This window comes from Jaculus jaculus, chromosome 6 (assembly GCF_020740685.1).
Source record: "Jaculus jaculus isolate mJacJac1 chromosome 6, mJacJac1.mat.Y.cur, whole genome shotgun sequence".
NCBI classification, from domain to species: Eukaryota; Metazoa; Chordata; class Mammalia; order Rodentia; family Dipodidae; genus Jaculus; species Jaculus jaculus.
The window spans coordinates 102,755,471-102,774,650 of NC_059107.1; the positions used below are offsets into that span (position 1 = coordinate 102,755,471).

The 19,180-nt window shown below is 41.5% G+C and overlaps 1 protein-coding gene across 3 annotated transcripts in view; it reads right to left on the minus strand.

The window, feature by feature from the left end:
- Positions 1–15,933: 15,933 nt before the first annotated feature.
- Lrig3 (leucine rich repeats and immunoglobulin like domains 3) overlaps positions 15,934–19,180 on the minus strand; it is a 49,245-nt gene continuing 45,998 nt past the window's right edge. For 2 of the 3 annotated variants that reach the window (XM_045152510.1, XM_045152511.1), the window contains exons 17-19: positions 18,213–18,356; positions 17,841–18,116; positions 16,019–16,470 (exon numbers count right to left, since the gene is read on the minus strand). In XM_045152510.1, coding sequence (XP_045008445.1) covers positions 16,226–16,470; positions 17,841–18,116; positions 18,213–18,356 — 665 coding nt within the window. In that variant the 3' untranslated portion in view covers positions 16,019–16,225. Of the gene's footprint in view, positions 16,471–17,840; positions 18,117–18,212; positions 18,357–19,180 lie in introns of all 3 variants that reach the window. The other variant, XM_004650507.2, reaches the window with a different exon arrangement.

Sequence of the window (19,180 nt, forward strand, 5' to 3'; positions counted from 1 at the left end):
TCCAAACAGAATAGGGGTCTGGGAGAACAACATGAATCACAAGTGCTGCCACCATTAACCATTAAACAGTGGAAAATGTAAGTCACTGCATGCATGACATGCTATGGCCCACAGAGGGAGTGGGGAAGTGGTGTGCCTCTTTTAATTACTTCCACGGAACTGAGCACACGTCTAGCCATGGTCTTTTCTTTTACTATTTTCCAAATAATGAGTCCTCTAATTGCTTTAGCTGGAGCAGCTCACGTTCCTTGGAGCCCCTGGCTGCCGGTGTTCTTTGCCTTTCTTCCTTCCCTCTATTCTCTCCACACATACCCCACCTCACGTTTTCCTTTTCTTTTCTTTTCTTTCCTTTCCTTTCCTTTCCTTTTCTTTTCTTTTCTTTTCTTTTTTCTTTTTTTCTTTTTTGGGTCTGAGTTTGATGAAAGTCTGGTTTTGACTCCTTCGAAGTTTAAGTGGTTGACTTAAATCACAACCCGCTTTGGCCAATCATCTAGGGAGCTCTTTAGGAATTGGGGAAACATTTTATTTACGACTCAGCTTTCCACCTGTGCTGACATGGCGTGGAATTTACAGCGATATTGAAAGTGTTATAACCAGCACCTCAGAAATTCCACATTCTCCTGAGCTGCATTATTATGGAACAGTTGTCAGGCAGCCAATTGCTGTGTCAGCCCCTAATTGATTTATATTAGCATCTGTAGGAATGAGGTGGAGGAGGGGAGGGGAGTCTGGGCATTTCTGACGGCCCAATAGCCAAGTTTCCTGTAGACATGGCAGATTTGCAGACACAATGGAACATGGACATCAGGGTTTCTTTCTTCCTTTCTGTGTTATTTTTATGCAGGATGCTTAAAATTATAGATGTTAACCAAGCCAATATAAACCCTTATTACTTTCTGGAAAGCGAGCCTCTGCTCTTCTTGCCACTCTCTCTCAATTCCAGAGCACACCTGGCTCTCCAAGGTGGCCTCTGCTTTCCCGGGGGCGGTGGGGGGAACGCGTGTGGAGGGTGGGTAATGAAAGTGAGAAACTCCTTCAAGGATTTTCTTCTGATAGCCTTCATTAAAAATAATAAATAAAAAGACAGTTTTAATAGTTGTTTTTATACTTAGACTCCACGTTTGCAAGATTAGAAAAATAAATCTATATTAGTTCTTCAGGAACACCTGGCATGAGGTAAGGTTCAAGTTAAGGGAGTCTGGGGAAATCAGCAAAAGGAGGGCATGATGAAAATGCACAAGACCCTTCTTCCTGACAATCTTGAGCTCTACCAGCGTTCTCACTAATAGTGGAGGACCAAGAGTGCCTCAGCCAACATGGTTGTGTCTGTTGTTGCCTCTCAGACATGTGTACGTGCAGTGATTTCTGCATGGCCATCTTGCAACTTCTTAAGAGATGTGGGGTCTGGATGATGGTAGATATGCAGACAGCTGAAGGACGAAAGAAGCACGTAGACATACCTGGGCCTTTAAGTGTAATGCAACCACAACCAGGAGTACCTCTGAGGAAGGAGTCTGTCACCAGACACACGCACCTGTCACCAGAGGTCTGTGTATCAGGCGGGGGGGGGGGGGTCTAGCAGGGCTGGGGAAGAGTGTCACAGGACTCCTTGATCTTTGTTCATAGAGAGCAGTGCACTCTGTTCATAGCATGACTGTGTCATGGCACTTCTTAGAAAAGATGTGTTGCGCTAAAACTTGCCTCCATTGCAGCCATTGCAGACTTGGTCCATCTTGTATTATATGGAAAATTCTTCCAAGTTGAAAGCAGCAAACAACCATTGCCAGCTTTATCAGAAATAACAGTGGTAGCTCACAAAAGACTCGTGAGATTGGGCATGTTGACATTCCCCACAGAAGGAAGGGTGTGAGGAAGGCCTTCACATCCTTACCTGAGATCTCAGATGTCTCTTGTGCCAGCTGTTTGCAATGATGCATGAGGTTCTCAGGAGGAGACGAAGTATGATGAGCGTAAAAAGGATGAGACTTCTCCACGGTATGGCTGCTCCGGTGGCTCCACATTCCTGTAAGTAACCCTTCACCCTGCTCTATAAGTCGCCCCGTTAAATTCATTTGGTTCACCAAAACTGATTTTGGTGTCTTATACTTCGGTCTTTTGTGAGTGTTCTAGCTGGGATGAACAGATGTGTGTTCATGTCTCCCCAGGGAAAAAGTTTCGTGCAACACTGGTTTGGCATATACCTTGGTCACATCATGCTTGGGCCATGTGCTGCTTGGACCCTATATGCCTTGAGCTCAGCAAACGTGTTATGGAGCCCCTTTGACACCACTATGCCTTTGTCATGGTAAGGTACCTTGGTCGTTGAGTCACTTGCCACAGCATACCTGCTTTTTCTTGTCTGTGGCCATGTGGGTGAATAACAATAACCGTGATTGCTCACTGTGGACTCTGATTCCATGTAGCTGGCTCACAGGGGTCATCAGGCAGGATTCTGGAGTGAAATAAGAAAAGCATACAGCTAGCACTTCAAGTACTTACTTAAAATTATATTACGGTGAGTTTATGTTAGATATTGGATCTTAAATGTTTCTCAAAGGTCTATGTATTAAAGTCATTTTTCCCATCTTTTGGCACTATAGGGAGATGGTAAAATCTCTAAGAGATGGAGATTAGTAGGTGGAAATTAGGTCACTGAGTGTGTGTCCTTGAAGGAGAGCTGGCTGGGTCTCGAACTTCCTCCTCTTTGTGTTTGCTTCCTGGCTGGCCTGAGCCACCTTCTTCACCATGTGCTCCCACCACAGGGACTGAGCAGGTACTAAAATCTCTGTGATCATCAGACAAAATACATCTTTTATCCTTTGTCCCACCAATGTAAGTCTGGCTATCACACAATTTATTCTCCAGAATGGCAAAGTGAGCATTTCAGAAAGCTGTATATATATATATATATATATATATATATATATATATATATATATATATATATACATACACAGAAGGTAGCCAAAGGCTATTCACATAACTACTAGCAAGTAGACTCTCTTAGAGTTCACTGTTGTCTTTATTTTCTTGTAAGATTTTACAATTGTTTAAATACTTACATGGTTTTATACGTTTTGTGAGTTATTTATCTTCTCTTTCAATCTTTGTGTCTGTGAGCACATGCATGCATGTTTGCGTGTATGCGTGTTGGACACATGTGGAGATCAGAGGACAATTCAGAAATGGGTCTTTGCCTTTCACAGTGTTTGAGGCAGTTTCTGATTGTTCATTGCTGTGTGTCACAGGCTGGCTGGCCCATGAGCTTCTTGGAATTCTCCTGTCTTCATCTCCCTTCTTGTCACAAGGGCATCGGGACTACACATGTGCTATCGTATCTGCCCTTATGTGGGCTCTGGGATACAAACTCAGTAGGCACACTGTACAGCAAGTGCTTTCACCCACTGAGCCATCTTCTCAGCCCTGGTTAGTTGTTCTTGAGGAAAGCATACGCCCATATTGTTCAACTCCCCTCCTCATAACCATGAGAAAGAACACTGCTTGGTGGTTTTAATCAGGATCACCCACCTCTTCTTCTGCCTCTGAGTACTCTCTATTACTCCACAAGGACTATTTTAAAAGTGTACCTTCCTTCCCCAACTAAAGAAGACAACACATTTCTATGCATAAAATACTCACTGAGTCTCTTTTTAAAATTATCTCTAGCTAACTTTATTCTTACCACTTTTGTAGAAATTCCACAACACCCAACTGGAAAACAAAGTTTCTAGGGGTAATTTCCTCAGTTTTACTGGCCTCCATTTTTAATTTTTTTTAAAAAATATTTTACTTAATTTATACAAAGGGGGGGAGGGAGGGAAAGAATAGGTGTGCCTGGGGCCTCCAGCCACTGCAAACGAAGTCCAGACAAAAGTGCCACCTCGTACATCTGACTTTATGTGAGTACTGGCGTATTGAACCTGGGTCCTTTGGCTTTGCCAGCACATGCCTTAATCACTAGGAAATCTCTCCAGCCTCTGGCATCCACTTTGAAATGCACCGGCAACCTTCCACAAAGCAGGCCACATGGCCTATTCTGAAGAACCGCTGGAGAAAGCGAATCCCACAACACCCTGTGATCACTTGCAATCAAGTAAAGCTTTTCTTTAGAGCCGTTTTCCAGGCTTCTTTCTTCAGTAGACACAGTTAAAGGACTTGCTCAAGATCATCTAAAAAGCATCAGCTCTGGCCTGAAGCGATAATTCAGTCAGAAAAGAAGCACCACGGTGAGGCAGTCAAGGTGATTCCCCTGGGGCAAGCCAGCTAATTAGACCAGCTCAATTGACAACCTCTGGCTGAAGTGAGAGGCCTTGTTTCAGTAAATAAGGAAGAAAGCAATTAAGGAAGACATCAGCTTCTGGCCTCCACACATGCATGCATATTTATACACCTGCACACATGTGAATATGCATACATTCATGCTGGTACACCAAACACACATACACATGCCAAAAAAAAAAAAAAAAAAAAGCATCAGCTTGGCCCCAGTAGAGCATGGGAATCCAGTTTCATCTATGGGATCCACTCAGTCTTCTCAGAGCATGGAACATTTTCACGTGAATGTCATTTCCCTTCATCCACATAGCATTCCCGGGACAAATACTATGCTTATTTTATTAGTTATGTTTTAAAGGGGAGGAAATAAGAAAAAATTCCAGAAACATTCCAAGTATAATTTAAAGTCAGAGGGAGAACATAAATCATTCTCTCCCATACGGTCTGAGATATAGCTTTTCATTTAACTCTGAATTATCAGAGGGAGATAAGGGAGGTCTTATTGTTCCACAGCAAAAGAATTTGTCCAAGGTTCAGAAACAAAAAAAAAAAAAACAACAAAACACCCTTTTTTCCTAGTTGCTTGTTCAATCATAGTAAGAGTGAAGGAAAGCAGAGTAGTAGCTATCTATTTAATCCAGGTCTGCTACCTGTGCCCTTTTGATTGCTCAGAAACCTCAACGAAATGTAACTGTTACCTCCAACTTAAAATTTTAAAACCGAGATTTAGATATATTCAGTAATTTATAGGTAACTGGGATGGGGCAGGCACTGGAGTCTGGGTATGCCTGACACTTAAATCTGGGACCTTACCCCTCATTAAGTTATTAACATTCATTTCATCCATACACTATTCTCACTATGCATGTTTGTACACATAAATAAGATTCGTTGATAAAGTCTTATCCAATTTATTCATATTATGAAATTTCTTATTCTCACCTCTTTAACATATATCTCTCAATGGTGAGTATCCCAGGATATTTCCAAAAGTGTTATATACCTTTTGGTAAACTCAATTCTAAATGGCAAAATATGAAGTCAGTTTAGTTGATGTATTTCTTTCCAATATATATATTTTTTTAGGAAGTTATAGGACTTCCTGGTTTGGGAATGGTATATACACAATTTGGTTGTTTTTACCAGTAATAGTTTCATCACAAAGCTCAAGTACTTTATCCTCTCACACATTAATCTTTTAAATGTAGTCAATAGAAATTGAAAGTTCTTCACTCTGATTATTTGAGACAAGATCTTTCACTATGTAGCCTAGGCTAGCCTCAAGATCTTTGGTCTTAAACTGAAGATAACCTTGTTTCAGCCTTCTAAAAGCTGGTATTAGAAGCATTAGTACCAGGCCTGGCTCTGTGATGCACCATCTTGGGGTTCTCAAAACTGTTAAGTTGGTACATATCATATGAGTGTATCTGCATAGGTTGGAGATGCAGAATATGAAAAAACTAACATTAGAATTCATAAGCTTAAACCCTGAAACTTACTCAATTGGGGATTAGGAATTACATCTTCTTGTCACAATACACCTACCATGATTTAATCTCTTAAACTGGCATTGATTGAATTCATTGGTATTCTTCTGAGACACTGTGATTTTCAATTAGCTAAGGTGACTATGTACATGAAACAATTATTTCAGTAATTTACTCTTGTACGTTTATAAATATACTAACACCTACGTCACCTTCCTTTAAGGTACGAGAACATCTTCCCATATCCTTTAATTGTCACACTTCTTTTGAGAGGCCTGTATGTGTTATGCTCTCAGCAAGCCACTGTAACCTATGCTTGGCTCTACCAGAGCTATTCTCTGGATGTTGAACTGACAGAGCCATATGGATACTCAAATGCTGTTTCTGACTTTGCATAGTAATAATATGGAAGGAATGCATCATAGATATTGATGTCAGAAGAACGTAAGTTTAAGTCTCAGGTCCTCTAGCACTATTGTGGTTTAATGGTGAGATTCTCTGCAAGTTTGTGAGTTTGAACACCAGGTCCACAGCTGGCAGCACTGTTTGGGATGTTGTGGAGCCTTGAAGAGGTGGAACCCTGATGGAGGAAGCAGGTCACTGGGGGTGATCCTTAAGGTTCTGTAGCCTGGCCCCACTACCTTTTCACCCTCTGCTTCTGACGATGAACTGAATGTGGCCAGTTGCCTTTGTGTTTGGCTGTGTTTGGTTTGTGAATGGACTATGAGCTGAAGTAAAACTTTTCCTTCCTTAAGCTGCTTCTTGTCAGGTATTTGGTCACAGCAATGAGTAAAAGAACAGACTCACTCACTAGCCTAGGGAGGACACGAACTCCTGTGAACTTCAAGTTGGTCATCTGTAAAATGTATCATCAGCAATGAGAAACTACAAACTTTGAGGAACATGGCACATTAATGACCCAAACCACACAGGAACCTTCCTGCAAGGCTCCTACTCCAGGAGCCCTCTGGTTATAATAGAGAGTAACTTATTTCCTCATTTCTTCTCCAGGTTAATTCTATGGACAATCACTGTAAATATCCCTTGCATGGATTTACAAACCCTTCACAACCTTGCTTTACTCTGCTTACATGATATAGACATAATCATGAATAAATCCAAGTCTCTGCCTTCATTATGTCTCCACATGCACAGCAGAACATGAGTGCATGAGAATAGACCACAGCTGTGTACCAAGTTCAAGTGGGCCCTAGGTCAGTCCAGAGGCTACATGAAATACTTCATTTCCATAACTCTTATTCTTGGCTAGTATCAAGCATCTAACTCCTCCTCCTTTAACTTTAATTTCCCTTTGCTCTTAATGCACTGAGAAATTGTAAGATGGCAGAGAACAGCCACAAGTTGCCATGGCTGCAGGTATCCACTCTCTCTTCTCAGCACTCCATGCAGTCCACCTACGCCCTCTGCATCACTCACTTCTAAATTCTCCACCCCAGTTGTCTTGACCTCTTACCAGATTTGACATGGTCAGCTATTCCCTCCTCCTTACCACATTTCCTTTTATACTTGGCTTCCAAGGTTATAATCAATGGTTTTCCTTTTATGTAACTACTGCCTCCTTCACAATCAGTTTAGAGACAGCCTTGTTATCTTCTAGACTACTGTTTGTTGGAGAGCCACAGAACTCAGTCTTAAACTTCTTTCATTGTTTGTTTCTGTTTTATCCCTAAGTGAGTAATTTGGTCCAAAGACTTTAAATATTACCTCTATGCTAATGACTCTTGAACTCCTCAATTCATCCCAGATTCACAAGTTTGACTGCCAACTTGACATTTCCAAATGAGTATCAGAGTTTTTACATTGGTCCAAAGCTGAGCTGCCATTTTCTACTGTAAAACTGACCCTTCCCACCCCCCAGTGTTTGCCATTGGAAATTAGACATTAACTCCATCTTTCTCTGAAAACTTCTTGCTTCTAACCTGGTCCACTTCAGTCCTTTATCAACATAGGTATAGAATTAGCCTGTTAAGGGATCGAAGGTATAATCCCACAGTAAAATCATGAGGCCTTGGACTCATTTCTCCAACACTATTAAGTAAATACCTTAGTAGCATTTGTTTTCCCTTTGTTCAAAACCCTTCAAAGTCATGCCTGGCTTACAGGAAAGATCAGTCCCTTTGACTTAAAGCCCCATCACTGGACCCCTGCGTTCCACCTCTGTCCTGCCACGGCCGGCCCTGGCAGCGGCACACTCCCGCGCCATCGGTGCACGTGCTGCTTGTGCTCAGTGTGGAGTGCTTTCCCTGGCATGGGCATTCTTGGATGCACGCCATTTTCAGGACTTAGCTAAAATGCGTGAATTTTCTCTGGCCACTCTATCTAAACTGTTAAGTCCCTCTGTATCAATTACTTTACTCAGTGCTGCAATAAATCCCTCAAAAGAAGCGGCTTAAGGGAGAAAACGGGTTACTTCTGGTTTACAGCTTGAGTGGACCCTTTCTGCCCTAGTGCGGAAGGCGTGATGGTAGGAGCAAGTGGCCCGCTGGTCACGTCACATCTGTAGTCAGGAAGCAGAAATGGAACAGGAAGTGGGGCCAGGCTATAAAGTCTCAAGGCCTGTGCCCAGTGACCTGTTTCTTACAGCAAGGTTTTATCTCCTAAAGGCCCCACAACCTTTCCAGATAATGCCACCAGCTGGCGGGGGGTGGGGGTGGGGGGACGTCTGTTACAACACATAAATGGACATTTGACATTTAAAGTACAATCTCTCTGATATATTTCAGTGCTTTATCATTACATCTTAACATTTGTCACTGTGTAACATTCCTCACAGCATTTATTTGGGTTTATTAGCTTTCACTATAAGTTAAATTAGCTCAACTTTATTTGCCATTATATTTCTGTAGATGAAACAAACTCATAAAAAGTGCTCAACACATTTTTGTTAAAACAATGAACATTAGGTAGCAACACATTTTAAGTCTCTTTTTCTGCCTCTTATTTTTCTTTTATCCTGTTGACAACTCTTTTCAGGTTTCATTGCTGATTCCACTCCATCCGCCTGTCCTCTGACCATCTGGTTTCCTTAGTACTCATTCTGCAAACATATAAGCTCTCAAGACTCCAATTGCAACTTTTGCATAGTGATTTCCTATTCTTCATCTAGAATACTTTTGCTCTTCTAATCTTTATGCTTTTGCTAGCTGTCTGATGAGTTTCCATTCAGTGTTCTAATAAGTCCCTGAAATTGTTCAAAGTAAACTATATTAACTTCATTCCTCAAATTTCTCATGTTCTTCATCCTGGTTAGTGCTGCTACCATACATCACATCACAGAAGCTACAAATCTGGTTGCTTCTACGGTTTCTCCCCTGCAGTCACTTCAGACTTTCAAGTAGGAGATCCCTCCCTGGTCAGCTTGCACTGATTTACTGTGTTCTGTTATGAGACATAGCCATATTATAAAACAAGATGGAGGCTCGAGAGATTGCTCAGTGGTTAGAGGCATTTGCTTGCATAGCCTGGTATCCTGGTTTCAATTCTCTAGTACCCTAGTAAAGGCAGACGCACAAAGTGGCACATGCATCTGGAGTTCATTTGTAGTGGCAGGATGCCCTGGCATGCCCATACTCACTTTCTCTCTTTGCCTACCTCTTTTTGTCTCTCGCAAATAAATAAAATATTAAAAAATAATATGGACATATTTACGGACTAGACTTCAACAATCAAAAACAATCACACACATGGACAGAGGCAAAAGAAGTAACTGAAGCCAAAATTTGAATTCGACAGAGCTATAAGGAACAATGAATGGCAGACAGATAGCAAAACGTTCTCTGAAGTTTCAGGGAGAAGTGGACTTACTGTATGAAACAGCACGGCTGGGTAGGGCTCCCCACCTGAAGAAGGCAGTGGGAAAAGGAGTGGCCACTGGCAGGTTACAGGCATATGTGATCCTGTTTCCTTCAGTGCTTCGATGAGGCAGATTGGGCTTGAACTAAGCTGGCTGTCAGCTCTGTGATTAATGTGACATGTGCCCAAATTATCCCCAGCTGCTAATATCAAACCTGGTTCTATTTATTCAAGGGGTCTAATGGTACCACCAACCAATCATCAAAATGTAATAGGTGACTTAAAAGGAGGAAAAGCAGAAAGGTGAACCTGCAAAGCTACATTCCAAAGCACATAAACAAAACTAATGTCAAGAGAAGTACTGTACTAGTCTGGTATATTCTGCTTAAAACAGACATGTTTTTCATTATGACAAAAAAAAAGCAACATAAAACTACCATCTTAACAACTTTTTTATAGCTCAGGACTCTTAAGTATGTTCACATTGTTTGGGAACTGATCTCTGGAATGTTCCCATCTTGCAAATCTGAAACTCTATACACATATTACACAGCAACTCCCATTCTACCATCAGTCCCTGGTAACCACTGTTCTACTCTCTGTTCCTATGAATTTTATTATTTTAGACAAGTCATACAAATGGAATGATATTTCAAAAATGGCTCAGTCTGAAAAGGATAATGTAAAGTTACACGAAGTAAAAAAAACATACGTATTTCGCTTGGTGTAGGATAGAATGAAATTAAGCACTGTAAGCAAGTTAAACCCAGAGCAACTTGATGTCTAATGGACCCAGTCATAGTGACGGTTTGGATCTCAAAGGATCGCCAAAGGCTCATGTGTTTTTAAACCTGAGGCGCAGCTGGTGGTGCTGCTTTAGGAGGTTGTGGCTGACAAAGGTGGGGCATGGGGGGTGTTAGGGTGGGAGGGGTGACCTGGCTCCACTTCAGATTCCGTTCTTTCTCTACTTTCTACTTTTCCTGAGGTGAGGAGTTGAACTTGTACAGATGGAGCCACCCTAGCCACAAGCCTTCCTGCCATGACGGATTGTACTATGAAACCACTAGCCAAAGTGGATCCCTTTACCCTTGCTGCTGCTGCTTCTTCTTCTTCTTTTTTTTTTTTGGTCACATTAACAAGAAAAGTAACTAATACAGTCAAGGAAGAAGTATCAGTGAAAGGGACCAGATGTCGGGTGTGGTGACGTAAGCCTGCCATCGCTGCACTAGGAAGGCTGAGGCAGGATTGCAGGTTGTAGCCAGCATGGGTTTCCACTGAGATCCTACCTTAAAAACTGGAGAAAAAAATAACAAAGCAGGTAGAACATAGAGATCAACAAAATGTGAATCCAGTAAAATAAGAACCAGAGACATGCTTGCTACTAAACTTGAAGGTTTTAGTAGATCAGTTTCAACTGAATTTGGGGAAAAAAATGCATCCCTAGGTAGAAAAGGAACTATGCTTTTAAGGAGTTTGAAAGAGGAAAATAGAAGGCAGGACAATGTACTGGTGAGGAAAAGGCATGATAGATAGGGCTGTGCTTGGTTCTGATTACCATACTTATAGACTGAGGCCAGTAGAGATCACAGTTGCAGCAATAGCAACTCTTGTCTCTGAAGACGTGAGTCCCTAAATACATTACATTCTTCCATGTGGAGCCACTCACTTTTCCTACAGAAGGACAAAGACAAAGAGGTTCTTAGACACACCAAGCTATCTATTTACTTCTAGTACACTCTACTTGAATTGATTTTCCTGATCGGTGCAGGACCATACCATCAGCAGATTGCATGTAAAACCAGACCTAAGGACTTCCGTATTTAATTTTCATGATGTAATGAAATTCTTAGGCTAGGCACTTGTCAAGAAAAGCATGGTGCTGGCGCTGGTACCGATGAAGTGGCAGAGCATGGGGAGGCCCGGGCTTGCCGTTTCAAAACCTACTCTGGAGAACTAATTTGGGGGGGGGGGTCCCACAAGAATAATTTAAATCTTTCTGAAGATGTTGTTCTAAGTGACATGGCCACTTTGTATCCTACTCAGGACCAAGCTTCCAACACATGGATCTTTGGCAAATACCCTGCACGCTAACATGACCTATTGGCATATGGGTTATCTGTTTTTAGGTTGTTATGGAACGTCAGCTGACTTTGTAACCAGCCACTCCCTTGTCATTTTCCCATGCTAACTTAGAGGTCTATAAGACAGCAGTTATACTTGGGATAAAAGCACGGGCTTGGCCTTGAAGGAGAAGCTGGTTTTTTCCAGGTTAAGAGATGAGCAAAAGGATTCAGGACAATGGTTATTTTTGTCTAACTAGGAATTTGAGGGAAGAATACATAAGAATATTATTACAGCCATAGCATTTCAGATAGACAGCAATAAAATATAATACATGTTTGCTGAGCTAAAGATGGGATAAAATCATTGCACAAATATTTACTTGTGAGCACACATTGTCTATCAGGGTCGGTAAGAAGTCCTGTAGAACTGAAGGGTGGTGTGGGCTGGGGGAAGGGCATGCCTGGAACAGTGGCCTTGGTGTCAGTGTGAAAAGTCTTCCATGATGCTACAACCCGGATTTAAAGTTGGCATTTAAGGTTTTTCATGGGGAGTTTGATTCATTCAGGTCTGTTTTTGAACAATGCTTCTGCTAACAGTGGAGATAATGAATTAAGATGAATCAGGAGAGCGGATGACACTGCTGCAAGAGGCAGATAAGGGTTTGAACTCCAACTCCCACCAAGGGATAAGAGGGAAGAGAGGAATGGCCTTGAGGAATCTCAGGTGCCAACAGGACTGGGGAGGACAGATGATTAAACAAGCGACAAGCAGAACTGGGGCCGTTCTGGGATGCAGGTGGAAAAAACAGATAATCAGCTAACTCCAGACGTGGTGGGTGAAGCTCATGGCACCTCCCAGGTAGTCCAGTCTGAAAGCAAACGCTGTAGATAGCAAATCGGTGCTGATGGCAGGAGCTTGATAAGCTGTGGCACTGCACACACAGCCTTGTCAGTTATCTCACTGTGAGCCCGCTTCTACTCCACGGGTTCTTAGACCAAGGGGCGGTTTACTCTTTTTCATACAACCTGGGCAAAATACACAACTAAGAATAAAAAAAAAATGTTTGACAACTGAATGTTAGCAAATTTCAATCAGAAATGTAGAGAGGTAAAAAATGCCATATATATAAACTTTAAAAATAAGATGCCTTTATGAGGCCACAGTGAATACCAATAACCCTGCTGAGGATGGTCCTCAGTGGAATGAGGGCAAGGAGACAGAATATAAGAAGATAACCCTATGTAAATATGACGACACGTGATATGTTCATAATAAAGAAACACAACCACTAATAGGGTTGGAGAGAGATAGCTTGCCTAGGATAGTATGAAGCTATGGGTTCAATTATGCACAAGAAAAGCTCAGGAAACCACAGCAAAACATAAATGAGTAAACTCCATCAAAACAATGGTAATAAGCTATAATTGTATTAGGTGTTGTGTTCCAACCTGATTTAAGAAAAACGTTAAGTGTTAAACAAAGCCGGTCAATTATGAAACCAAATGAAGATGTATGAAAAAGAGACAATTACTGTGATTTTCAGATATCTTAATGCCTACTAATTCATTTAAAAATTATCATAAGAAGAATAAGGTTGCATCATGGCATTTTCAAAGGAAGTTTGTTTTCCCTGTCCCCTTTTTCGCTTGTTCCCCCGCCCACCCCAACTTAGCCTCCATTCACTTTCATACATGTTTTCTTCCATCCCTTCCTCCTTCTCAACACTTCTTGTTCTATGTGCTCTTCTGTCACTACTCAAAGCCTATGCTCAGTGTTGCACCCCATCTTTAAAGTCTCAACATTATGCATATTCTTTTTCTGCCAATGCCAGAGGCATCCCATTCTCCTTTTCTCTATAGAACAGACCTAAACCTGAAACACTGCTTTCAAGACACAAGCAGGGTGAAGGGGTACAATCATCTTGATGATCTAGCTTTTTTTGTTTGTTTGTTTATTTATTTGACAGCAACAGACAGAGAGAGAGAAAGAGGCAGGGAAAGAGAGAGAGAGAGAGAGAGAGAGAGAGAGAGAGAGAGAGAGAGAGAGAGAGAGAGAGAGAGAATGGGCGCGCCAGGGCTTCCAGTCACTACAAACGAACTCCAGACGCGTGCGTCCCCTTGTGCATCTGGCTAATGTGGGTCCTGGGGAACCGAGCCTCAAACTGGGATCCTTAGGCTTCACAGGCAAGCGCTTATCCACTAAGCCATCTCTCCAGCCCTATTTTTTTTTTTTTAATATAAGATGTTGACTTAAACTTTTATGCTTAAGTTTCCTAAAACAAAATCCTTTGACAGAAGCTCATAATTACTGGGGAAAAAAATCCAATTGATACATCACATCTGGCAGTAAAGTAGACAAATTAACAATCAGATTTTGAACACCTGGCAGTAGGGCTAAAGGAAGACCTACACAAGTCCTTCTCTGTTCTTAGTCGCAGGCACTCCAAGGAAGGACCCCCTGCCCTGAACTCTGCAGTCTAAAGGACAGAGGGGGAAACCTTCCTTCAGTCTGGGTTCAGGATCCCAGCTCACAAACAAGGGTGCATTCTCACAGAACAGGCAAGTCTGACCTCCACCATGTCTCCTGAAAGAGCTACTTTAAGGAAAGCTGCTTTTACTTTGGTTCAAAGAACTGAAAAGGGCTTAAAGTCAACTTTTTTAGACTTCAAATTTTAAAAGCTTAATAGGCTATGTTAACTTCTGCCATGCTGATTTATCTTGGGCAAACTGTTTTCTTTAAACTGTACATATGGGGCTGGGGAGAAGGTTCAGTGGTTGCAGGTTTAGTTGCAAAACCTGATGGTCCCCACCCAATTATCCAGTAGCCATGTAAAGCTGGATACAAAGCGACACACACATCTGGCATTCCAATGTGTCTATGACAATGGGAGGTGGAGTCAGGAGACCAAGTTCCTGGGTCAGCTGGCCTGATGCTCCTTTGGAGTTCAGCAGACCATTTGCAGCAGATAAAAACCACTCTCCACGAAGGTAGTGCAGATATCTTGACATTGTTCTCTGATGACCACTTGTGTGTGCGACATGCAGGCACATACACACAAATCAGCAAAATATAGTAAACTACACATATAAAAAGTATTTCCCAAGGAAAATAAGTTGTTTTCACCTAAATTTTCAAATTCAATAAATTCATCTTAATTACTTTAATAGTATTTCTATTATTTATTTACAAAGGGAGAGAAAAGAGTGAGAAAGAGAGAAGTAGGCACACCAGGGCCTCCATCCACTGCAACCAAATTCCAGATGTGTGCCCCCCTCTGTGCATCGAGTTGTACGAGGGTACTGGGGAATCGAACCTGGGCCATCATGCCTTTCCAACAAGCACCTTTACCTGCTGCATCCTCTCTCCAGCCCCTCAGTTACTTTTAAACAATGTCATTCAGTTTTGAAAATCTGAGCTCATTTTTCTGTGTTTATGGGCTTGACATGTTACAGTTTCATGTCATACTATTTAAACAAGTGTCTTAAATGATCATTCAATAGTTAATTTCTGTTAAGTATAGCAGGAATGACAAAGCCAGAAAAATATTTTTATCAAAAACATTGCAGAACACCTTAGAAATACTATTTATACTCCAACCACTCATCCATCTGAAAAATCAGTAAAAACAGAAAAGAGGTCTACTATAGTCTCATGATGACTTGGTACAGTGGATAGAAATTCACCTCCACTATAGCCCTTTCTGCTTCAGAAATGTGCAATGTACCACCTTCTTATTAAAACACAAGGAATGGTGCATGTGAAACTATTTGGATAAATATAAGGCATTAGACCTGAGGCATTAGTATAATTAAGGAAGTATGAACTGAAGACTCACTTCAGCAATGGCTGCTTTACCATATTATACCAAACTATAGCAACAAATCTTTTTTTTATTTGTTGTTAGAAATAACATGCTTCAAACCTCTAAAGGTCCTTTTGAAACAATTTGTTTTCACATGTACCAAAGTGATCTGAATATGAGCTATAATGTATTGCAATCATCCTGAATGGAAGGCTGTATGAGCATTTTGGCCTATATGTTAATGAATTAAATATAACTTCAATTAATTTGAGGTATGATAATATTTGTGATAATATTAACTAATTGAGTCTAAAATATGTTACAGACAATAAAAAAAACTATTATTGTATAGATGGGGCTTGGCATCAAAATGACACATTTTATTAAATGTAATGTGTAAAATAAAATGAAGTGACCTCTATTCAAAAAGTTAAAAGACAGGTATTATTTGAAAGGCTTTAGTATTCATTTTCAATAAAAAGAAATCTGGCATTATAAAAATACATATAATAGTCATGGATTTGTACCATTAATTTACATAAGATACTTTTTTGTATAAAACAAAGTTATAAAATACTTTTTTTAAAAAGGTATTTTATATGAAAGTTAACCCCAGTATAAAATTTTTATCACTTTTTGTAATTTTGGTTCATCTGTATAAATAAAGCACTTTACCCTTTTAAAATCCATAAGTCCATTTGAAAAACGTAGGAGGATTGTGTCTCTTTTAAATAGAAGTCCACTTGAGGTAGTATGTTAAAGTTTTTCTTTCACTCCATTCAGTCTATGTGTCCAAATCATAAGACTGAAAATGTGGAGTCCTGTAGCTTTCTGAGGTCTGTTTGTAATTACATGTGCGATTTTCTTCCTGAAATCCTGTCCTTTCTTTGTCTTCATCCTCTGATTCGGAGTCCAACTCAGGGGAGAACGGAGCTTTCCCGTGAGAGAGTCTTGGCTGGCCATCAGAAGGCTGAGCAAAGTTTGCAAAGGCATCCACGTGAGGTCTCCTCAGTGGCTTCCCAAATGTACCTGAGAGAGAGAAAAACTCCTTTGGGTCCTTTGATAGTGTGTCAATGACACTTCGCAAACAAGCAAGCATCTCATTTCACTGACATGAACAGCTTGCCTTTAAGTCTCTGCTGAAGTGTGTGAGGTGAGGACACTGTTTACAGAGCACAGCTGACGTCCTCTCCATGCTGTCCAGTGACTCAATGCGTCTGTTTCTAACACTTCACGTGACCTACAGTGACAACAGTCACCATGCAGCTCCTGAGGGTTCCCAGTATATGTCTCCAGCCCCCCACCATCCCCAGCCCTTGCTTAAGGTTTGGAGGGCCCATGATTCTCATGAGTACAACTAAGTAATAATACATACAGAAGTGTGTGAGTGTGTCTGATTATATCAGGTTTCCTACAGAAGAATCCTGCCTTGCCCTTTCTTATCTAATTGAAGCAAAATAGCCAATTAACTCAAACTCTTGCCTTAGTTCTATGAAACATACTTCAATTTTCTTCCCCAAAGGAATAAAACATAATCACATTAGAGGCCAGGCATGGTGGCACACACCTTTAATCCCAGCACTTGGGAGGCAGAGGTGGGAGGTTCATCGAGATTCGAGGCCACCCTGAGACTGCAGAGTGAATTCCAGGTCAGCCTGGACCAGAGTGAGACCCTACCTTGAAAAAAAAAAAAAAAAAAAACAAAACAAAAAAAAACCATAATCATATTGTAATAAGATGTAAACTTTCTTAGAAGCTAGGTAAAATACTATAAAGTTCTACTAAAAAAAAACCCTAACAACTCGTGTCTGTCATCCCTTTATTCTCATGCACTAGACCAGAAAGTATCTGCAATCTAATCTTGATGCTAGTTGGTGTCTAACCTCACTACCTTGGGCAGTGAGGCTCCAAAGGCTTCCTCTGCTGAAGGAATTCCAGCTTGTCTAAGTAAGCCACTGACGCTAGGTAGGATGCCGCGTTCCACCCTTCCACTGAGGGTTCAGTTAGAAGCCACCAGACATACGAAACCACAGTCATGCAGAGCACACAACCCCACCCCTCAGGCTGCTGGAGCCCAAAACCACTTTTTCCACATGGCTGACAAGCTCAGCTCCTAAGTCATTCCCCAAACTCTTGTCTCCTAGATGCCACACACAGTGCTGCCCAGAAAGCTTCCAAGGCTTAGTTACAGATTAAATACACACACAATCAAGTACAATCTCTAGCCAGCACTGCAGTTTAGAAATATTTATAACTAGGAGGAGATCTTGGTAACACCAGTAAGAATGAAACCAGTTTTCACTAGTTTGACATTCAATGCTTTTTGCTGCTCCTCACAAGCAACCTGTGTTGCAATACAGATCTAAGAAGAAAGGGACTGTGTAACGTGATAAGCTTACCCAGGAAAGAATTACTTGGAGTAACTGATGCTGGCTCTGGGCTTGAACTGAAGTCTAAAGACGACTTGTTTAGACACAGAGATTTCATCGCAGGTCCTTCACTGTGAGAGCATGTGGAGTTCATCAGCTTCCTCACATGTGAAGGCCACGCCGCGTTACTGAAGCTCTGCTCGCAGGGTTCGTCTGAGGGATGAGAACATGGGAAGCACTCCTTTTTCTTTACGTGGCTGGGTTCATAGTGGTCCATTAAAGCTGTTCTTGGGTCAGGACTACAGCCTTTTCATGTTGGGATCCATATCAGAAGGAGATATAGTTAGCACACCTTGAATTCTCTCTAGGAAACAATAGTACTTGGGCAAGAAACACTCCTACCTGCATGATAGGCTTCAAAAGTGTCGGGGCCATATACATTTCCCTTCAAGTACACAGGGCTCGCGGATCCCAAAAAGGGACAGAGGAACGGGTCTGTGGTAGCCTCCATGTCAGCTTCGCTGCTATTGTCAATATGGCAGGGACCTTTAATACACAAGCAGAGGTCAGTGAACCAATTGTGCTCCAGGGCTATTCACCATGCTCTCCAATTTTAGCATTTTCCATATTTGTCAATGGATTTGGCTGGAACATGACATAAAAGAAAAAGTGGACATATTTATCCATACTTTCCCAACGATTTGTAATTGAGCAAATTTGGGGCAGTTCACAAGAGATACTTGATTAAACTACTGCGCTAGGGAGGCTTGTCTTGTTACTGGACTAAATTACGGGAAGCTCATCTAGCTGTGTGTGGATTCTGCAAGCCACTTAAGCCATGATTTGAACGCAGCACTGTCCCCTTCCTACAAATTGTCACAGGTGGAGCTGGGCACTTGCTTGCAAAGCCTCCTGAGTTTAGCATCCCCAGCACCCACATAAAGCCACACACTCGCATGTGTGATCTCCAGGCACCTATGACAATGGGAGGCAGAGCCAGAAGGAGCCAGGAAAACCTGACAATCGGGGGTCAGCTGCACTGGCTTTCATTTACAATGGCAGGAGACCCCATTTCAAAGAAGGTGGAAGAAGAAAAAAAAATAAAAGAAGAAAGAAAGCAAATAAACAAGTCTTGAGCTTCAAACAAGAGAAAATAAGAAGTGGACGAAGAGCATAGGGAGGTGGCTCCGAGCCCCCAAGCACGCTGCGGCACCTGCACACCCGCACCGCATGCCTGACACCCAAGCTAAACAATCAAATTTTTAAAAAAATTCTTATAGATGACTAGAACCAGTGTTTGACATTTGATCAATGGCCTCTAAGTGTCTCACCTCAAAGCTGAGCTCAAAGAAGTCATCTCTAGGTAATTC